The sequence below is a fragment of the Lytechinus variegatus genome, chromosome 6 (assembly GCF_018143015.1).
Source record: "Lytechinus variegatus isolate NC3 chromosome 6, Lvar_3.0, whole genome shotgun sequence".
NCBI lineage: Eukaryota > Metazoa > Echinodermata > Echinoidea > Temnopleuroida > Toxopneustidae > Lytechinus > Lytechinus variegatus.
The window spans coordinates 43,875,315-43,883,852 of record NC_054745.1 but is presented as its reverse complement, the minus strand read 5'-3'; the positions used below and the strand labels follow the sequence as shown (position 1 = coordinate 43,883,852).

General features: G+C 37.2%; 1 protein-coding gene across 1 annotated transcript; it reads left to right on the top strand.

Moving 5' to 3' along the window:
* Positions 1–75: 75 nt before the first annotated feature.
* Positions 76–7,473, top strand: LOC121417883. The gene is made up of 2 exons (XM_041611617.1): positions 76–332; positions 7,292–7,473. The coding sequence occupies exons 1-2, from the start codon at positions 194–196 to the stop codon at positions 7,471–7,473; spliced, it is 321 nt and encodes a 106-aa protein (XP_041467551.1). The 5' UTR covers positions 76–193.
* Positions 7,474–8,538: the final 1,065 nt, after the last annotated feature.

The window sequence follows — 8,538 nt, the reverse complement described above, 5'->3', positions numbered from 1 at the left end:
CTAGTGCGCTAGTGCATGCAATGCATGGATATGTGTGTGTGTTATTCACGTACGTACGCCGCGTAGCGCTAGCGCAGCGCGCGTGTTTGCTCCTTCAATTTCGTAAAAAAATGATGACGGATGCTTAGGATTTGAACCTTTTGCTCTCATTTCTAGCCTTTCGAATTATTTATCTTTGGATTACGGATTTACCATGGGATGTGGAAATAGTACTGACGGAAAAGGTGAAGATGGGGAAAAGGGATTTTTTCATCGCAGACCGAAAGTCAGCATTCGAGTCGGTAACTCGGTCAAGTTGTCCACCGAAGAAACCACGGTTGTTTTCATATTTGGTAAGCCAAGCCGTGTACAGTGCAGTGAACGTGTGGGAGTGCAGTGTGCGACATGTTGACGATCCAAGCAAGATATGAACATACTAAACTACTCAGACTCAGAGTACTCTGTCTAACTGTTGATTAAAATAAACCAATCCTGGTAATGTTTAGATTATTTTAGATAAGCATCTAGTAAATTTCAGAATAGGAAAGTAGGTGAATGTGATTTAGGTATGAACAGTAGTCTGTAGAAGACCTCAAATTTATATTTTTAAACTTCAAATAAAAGTGTGACTCGAGTATTCAGTTATACTTATACCCAGTTGTTGTGTATCCGGACGATCAATTTTAGAATGTCATTTGGAAAAATTTACAAGCGAAGTTTCATCAATTATTAGTACAAAATGTTAGGAAATATTAAAAAGAACAAAATAGATAATGATCACAAGTAAAGAATTAATATTTTTAGTGTAATCCACAGACAAAAAAGAAGGCTTCAAAAAGATAAAGTGTCCGGACACCCGACCCCCCATCCTACATGTAGCACGTATGTGCAAAGCGCCAACTTAATGTGTTCCGCCATCTTGCTTGTTGGTTGCCGATAAAATGCGCATTTTCAGATTTTTTTACGCTTAGTCATTATCCATGACTGAAACATTGACCAATCAAAAACTAAGATTCTATAAGAAATATGAATATTCATATACGAAAGTATAAACATAGATAATTCAGTTTTATGTGAAACTTAAACACAATTCTTCAAAATTGGGTTAGTTTTATGTCTGTAAAATGACCCTTAAAACCAAAGTTTTTTTTCGAAAAAATAAGGGTTTTCCCAAGTTGTCATGGTAACATGGTTGGAGTTAAAAAAGCTTAGCAAGCACTTTATTTCAGTGATCGAGGATGTCTTTGTTTACGGTATACGTCTACAAAAGTTATAACATTTTTTTCCAGACCATGGATGAACTTTCAAAAAGAGATATTTTAGGCAAGTTTTTATGATTTCCGGCAATTTTCTGACACAGGCATTTTGAAGACGTAATTTTTACAGAATTAGAAGAAGACATCATGGATTTTCCTAATTATCACGACGGATATGCAACTTGCTTGTAAATAAATCAAACAAAGTCTATGATTCATTTTCGATAATGAAAAAAGAGACATTCAAGTCTCTGATTGACAGCCGCAGATTGAACATTCGCATGGCGCAATGGTAACGTTTTCGCCGAATTCGTCGGGGCGAAAACACCAAGCGAGCCGTCCCACTCACCAGTCCCGAACGCTGCGCTGTATGTTTGATGATATATCTGGTGCCATTTCGTGCTTATAAATTGGTTTTTTCTACAATGCCACTATCTCATTAAAATTATTTGTCATGATAACATTGGAAATATTATCGTTTAATGGCCCAAATGATTGACTGTAATAAAATACACTTTGAAATATTGTCAGAGAGTGATTAGTTAGGTGATGTTTATGGTCAGAATTTAGTCATGGCTTCGGGTGAACTTACGCGAACGCGGTCACTTGCTCACGGGGCGAGTCGGCCTGGCCCTTTGGTGGAAGGCCGTTACGTGCAGTGCAGCAAGAGCAGAGTTGGGGAGTTAAGTAAAAATACTTTGAAATTAGTAATCTGCAACTATTTTTTTTTGTCTTACACTTATCCCTTTAGATTAATTAGATAAGAGATTAAAATTCTAAAAGTTTAAATCCAATTTTAGACAGTGGCATAACAAAGAGTGGTGCTTTATAATTATGGGGGGGCTTGCATGCCCCCAATTCAGAAAAAAAAGGAAAGAGAATCTTGCGAAATTGTTCAATTGGATTTTGTAACAAAAACATCAAAATTATGCTCATGTCGGTTGCAACTTACTAAATACTTTTTAAATTTTGCCTGATCGATCGATCGATACGCCATATCGTATATAACCCTCAATTTTTTTCGCTCATTACGCCACTGATATAACAGCTAGTTTATCATGCCAACATTATTTGGTTGCGGGATCAAAGCATCAGCTATAGCTAAACATTTATACTTTATGCCTGTTCAACTTCAAATACAGGTTTAGGCCTGTATTTACGAGATGTTTTTAAGATCTATGGGTGCCTTTATTATTTTCATTTTCAATTAAAACAATTATTAATTATGTATTAATTTAGTATTAACCTCCATGATACATTTTATTGTGTTAAATCATGCCATTTCTGTTATATTAAGCCCTTGTAAAAACATGCCCAGTAGCAGACCCCCCCTCCCCCATATATAGAAATGTATATAAAATGAATTGACCCCCCCCCGCTTCCCTATCGAGGACAAAATGAAAAAAAAATTCAAAATAATTGACCGCCCCCCTTTGACGAGGCAGCTGTCGGTGGCATGATGTCTTTGACTTTTTTGCGTGTAAAAATAATACTGAAGAAATATAGGGGCACTCTAAGTGTCCCCCATGAAAATTGATCTGGATCTGCAAGTGCATGGGGCTGCGCCCTCTCCAACGTCATAGCTACACCATGGCTCCGTAACACAAAGATTAGCGATCAATCGCTAAATGAAATGGCTAATCAAGATAAATGTTACACGCGCATTTAGAACCAATCAGAAGCGTTCTTTCATATTTGCTCTTCATCGCAAACATTTGTGTTATGGAGTCCATATCTTTACGTTCTAGCTCTCATATTTTTCAGCTCCCTGATTTTTTGGAAGAAAAAAAAAACAAGGCGAAAGAAAAGAGTGAAATAAATCCAATACGATTAATCACAATTTGTATATAATTATACATATCAGATAAACTGAATTAAATTCTACAACCATGATGAAGAATATTAAACAGTAATCTTGATAAATTCTGGGTTTTTTTTCAAAATCAGAACCAATTAACCTTTTTCTGTCACTTTCCACATTTTGAAGAAAAAAAATTAAGTTGTTCATCGACGCCCTGTAATACTACATGATGAAACTGTATGTATCCCCACTGGGTCCTCTTAACTCCCCCCCCTCTCTCCCCCCCCCCCATAAAGCGCCTTGCTCATTTCTCTTATCTCACCTTGACCTTACTTAGTTAATCTTAACGATTTGGCGGTACTGTCAAACGTGACTGGTCGCCATCATAGCTTCATCCCCAACAAACACGAAACAAACAATCACAATATTCTGTTGTTCGACCCAACATCATTCCGTTCAATACGCGTAAGGCCATACGTGGGCATGCACAAACAACGTGGGTTCTCAAAAACTGACCCGCGTTTGGACTGAAATTGTGATTAAAATAAAAATGTTATAAATATCACAAAAATATGGGTGTAATAACGGATATTTGATTAACGGAAAAACATCAATCGCTTATTCATAAGAACTCCGGAAAAGATTTGAACGAGGTTTTTATCAATGGTAATCAAGAGGAATTAGTGTATAGATGAATGGCGCTCAACGTTAGCCGGGTGAGGGCGCGGGCCAAATCTGGCCAGAATCTGGCAATATGGCGTCGCCCTTTAAGCTGACGTTGGGTCTATGGCTCGTGCACGTACGTGGTAGGCCTTGGCCTACCAAATTGAAAATGTGTGCAGAGGCAGAGGCCATTGGGGCTGTACAAAGTTTTTTTTTATTAACAACAGGGCAGGGTCGTGGAATCACATCAGAAACTCGGGGTTCCTTGCTTTAATGTTAATAGCGTCATTGCATTCACGATCTGCATTTTCGGATTGAATCATTTGGACTATGATTTTGTATGAATGGTTGTTGGCAGGGGCCCATACTTACAGAAAGAGTTGCAATTAATCGTAACTCTAAAAATCATTCGCAACTTGATTTTCAACCAATCAACAGCTCACATTTGGGACTTGCGATTGATATTTTTTTTTACTTGCGTTTAAACACAGCTCTTTCTACAACAGACCCCAGAACTCATTGTGTTTAAAATGAAATTTATATGTGACAATATTACAATGTCAAAAGTCCACTTTTTATGCATGTGTATCTAGAAATACATGTAGATTTGATCCAGATTAGGAATTCAAACTGCTACCTATAGGCTATACACACTGTATGATGAAGGGGGGGGGGGGGGGGGACCTTGGCTAAAGCTAGCTCTTTGTTTTAAAACAATAAAACCATGCCAATTTTAATATTTGAACAAATTATCTTTTACTAATTTGTGGCAAACATTCTAAAGATCATTAAACCAAGTAGAAAATATCACAAATCTCACTAATACGAAAATCCTGCCGTGTTTTCCAAACACCACTTGATTTCGCCGTCTGATGTAGAAGAGGTTCTAAAGCTACGCATTCAATTTATCATGCAGAAAATAGTATTGCTTGTGCCTCAAATTCTAAAATATGTTCATATTATTATATGATAATAGGAAATCTATAAAGCAAACATAACTCCAAAATTCCAAACAGTTGTGGGTTTTCTTTGCATTTAGAGATTACTGCAGCCTCTGTACAAAAATGAATTGGAATTGTTTGTCACTCTGCAGTCACAATTCCACACACAGAGTGCGGCACATTTGCCATTAAATGATTAATGGCCTTAGATCAGTGCAGTATCTAGTAAACTGCATGTTCTCCCATAGACAATTGCAGTATTAACAAAAAACAATAAAAATTAGTCTCATAAAGGGCACTCAACTATATTTGGGTTTAGCTTTTTTGTCTCACCTGCGAAGCAAAGTGAGACTATAGGCGCCGCTTTTCCGACGGCGGCGGCGTCAACATCAAATCTTAACCTGAGGTTAAGTTTTTGAAATGACGTCATAACTTAGAAAGTATATGGACCTAGTTAATAAAACTTGGCCATAAGGTTAATCAAGTATTACTGAACATTCTATTAGAGTTTCATGTCACATGACCAAGGTCAAAGGTCATTTAGGGTCAATGAACTTAGACCATGTTGGAGGAATCAACATCGAAATCTTAACCTGAGGTTAAGTTTTTGAAATGTCATCATAACTTAGAAAATATATGGACCTAGTTCATGAAACTTGGACATAAGGTTAATCAAGTATCACTGAACATCCTGCATGAGTTTCACGTCACATGACCAAGGTCAAAGGTCATTTAGGGTCAATGAACTTTGGCCGAATTGGGGATATCTGTTGAATTCCCATCATAACTTTGAAAGTTTATGGATCTGATTTATGAAACTTGGACATGATAGTAATCAAGCATCACTGAACATTTTGTGCAAGTTTCATTTCTCATGATTAAGGTCAAAGGTCATTTAGGGTCAATGAACTTTGGCCGAATCGGGGGTATCTGTTGAATTACCATCATAACTTTGAAAGTTTATTGGTCTAGTTCATTAAACTTGGACATTAGAGTAATCAAGTATCACTGAACACATTATGCGCGTTTCAGGTCACATACCAAGGTCAAAGGTCAATGAACTTTGGCCGAATTGGGTGTATCTGTTGAATCACCATCCTAACTTTGAAAGTTTATGGATCTGATTCATGAAACTTGTACATAAGAGTAATCAAGTATCACTGAACATCCTGTTCGAGTTTCAGGTCACATGATCAAGGTCAAAGGTCATGTAAGGTCAATGAACTTTGGCCATGTTGGGGTTTTTTGTTGAATAACCATCATATCTCTGTAAGTTTATTGGTCTAGTTCATAAAAAGTGGACATAAGAGTAACCATGTATCACTGAACATCTTGTGCGAGTTAGAGTAGTATTCAAAGTCAGCACTGCTGCTATATTGAACCGCGTGATGCAGGTGTGACGGCCAGAGGCATTCCACTTGTTTTTTAATACTGAGGTCCTTTGAAGTGATTTAATAATAATGTATGTAAAATTTGAACACTGATAAAAATGTGAATTTGATTAGATTATAATGGTTAGCAACATACATTAGGCCCTTATAATATATCCACCTTGTTCAAGGCGCTCCTACATGTATATTACCCGGCTAAGCTAGAGTTCATAGCGCACACAGCTTTTTAAGGAATTACTTCCTTCCGGTACCCATTTACCTCACCTGGGTTGAGTGCAGCACATTGTGGATCAGTTTCTTGCTGAAGGAAATTACGCCATGGCTGGGATTCGAACCCACGACCTTCTGTTTCAAAGTCCGAAGACTAATCCACTGGGCCACAACGCTCCACAGTCTGATGTTAAGGCTAGATATGTTTTTAGTTTTGTACAAAGTGAGTGCATTTTTTTTCTCACTCCACCATGCAACCTTAAAGTACACATAGAGTATTATCTTAAACCCAAGAAATCATAGAGCCTGACTTATATGTACGTAATCTATTTTATAGTGAATCAAATTTTATTTTAAGTTACATGTTATTGACTGCAGTGATTTCAGCGGATAGAAAATGATGGACCTTTGTACTGTACACTACATATATTGGATTTTTCAATGGAGATATAAGTGACAAACATGGGATTTGTCTAATATCATAAAAAACCTATAAGAAAGCAACAAATGTTACATGGCAGCTTTAGAACCTGTGCTGATAAATAGTTGTACACATACATTTACATAAATTTATGCTTGATGTGGATAGGATAAGAATTGATGTAAAATGTAGATAAAGTTGGGTTTGATTTAAACTCTGGTCTAAAGTTGTGATTTAACTATGGAAAGCCAATTGTGATAGAAGAGGTTCAATGAAGCAGCTCATTTGATTCTCATATCATTGTTCACTGTCTGGGAAGGATAGATTGTCTTCATCATTTATAATAAAGAAATAGGAAAGAGCACAGTGAACGTAGGAAGCATACAAATAACAAAATTTGTGCATGTTTGGCTTACCATATTTAGGGCATATTTTAGCGCAGAGTTTATAATAGACTACAATATGGTCTATTAAAATTTAAACCCAATTTTGGTCATAAGAGAATATGGACCAATGTGTGGGGCACCATACTGTATGTATGAGTACATGTACCTGGCAAACATCACTTGGAATATCTTATGTGGCTAGCCTGGATGATGATACAATTACACTATCCTTTTTTAATACAGGTGGACCCGGCTCCCGTAAAGGAAGGATCGTGGATGATATGGTTCATATGTATGGATTCAAGGTGATCATTGTGGAGGATCTACTCTTGGCTGAACTTCCAAAGAAAGTAGCAAACATCTCGGCAGGTGGAAGCATTAGAGAGACAATGTCTATCGTATCGGTAAGTAATATGGATCACTGATGGAAAGGTATATTTGGGGGGGGGGTGGGCAAAGTAAAGTAGAGAGAGCGGTAGGAGGGGGGAATGGATTCTAACTGGTGGAGAAACTTATTTCTCTAATGACTGATGGAGAGGAAGAAGGGGGGGGGGAGAAAGGAAAAGAAAAAGCCAAGGGAGATTACAGGGGGTGGGGGAGGAGAATGAGAGAGGAAGATATACAGGAAGAGGATAAAAAGAAAACATCAGTGTACTGGGAATAATTTTAGGAGCAATACAGACTAGATCTACTCTATGCCAACATGTATCACATGTTTCTCAAATATGGGGAAATACATACATGTACATGTACAGTACGTGTAACACAGTGTTTCCAAATGGAGTAATAAGAGGGGAAGGGGATGAAATAGGGAGAGTGCACCAAAAAATGAGAACAGCCTCCAGAAAACTTTGTCATCGCTTTTACATCAGGGACTCAGTGTTATAATTATGAAGGGAGCAATGGGGAGCACTGCAAAAAGCTCTTCTTTGACATACTGTACAAAGGGAGCTTTTTTGTCCAATTACGAAATGGATGGAAGAATGTACATACACACTAAAAGTCACAACCCACCACCAAAGAGACAAAAAAATCAGATGCCCTGAATATGCAATATTTATCTCATTATGTGTTATTGCAATTAATACTAATTGTGTGTTATTTATAAAACCTTGACTATTGAGAATGAGGTTTTTAAGGTTGGCTCTAACAGCTCAATCAATGTCTGACATTTGTTTTACATTCAGGAATAAGTAATAACAGGATAGAGATTATTCCTGGGAATAAAATGTTGAACAAACTGTATTTCTGTATAATTTATCATATAGTCACAAAAAAAATCAAACTCGCTTTTAAATTGGCGAGTGATAAAGTACCGGAAATGGATTCAGGCCAGCGGTAGCGAGTGATCACTCTCATTCCCCTGAAAACTGAGTCCTTGTATACATGTATTCATTTGAGAGAGATGGATGGATTAAAACAGACATGAGACATTAATGTCTTCACACATTCACACTAGCAAAATAATCATGATCTGATGAAAAAGAACA

Coding starts and splice junctions, on each gene's coding strand:
- LOC121417883 (XM_041611617.1), top strand. CDS start 194: ATGGGATGTGGAAATAGTACTGACGGAAAAGGTGAAGATGGGGAAAAG. Junction 333..7,291: donor CACGGTTGTTTTCATATTTG/GTAAGCCAAGCC, acceptor TTTTTAATACAG/GTGGACCCGGCTCCCGTAAA.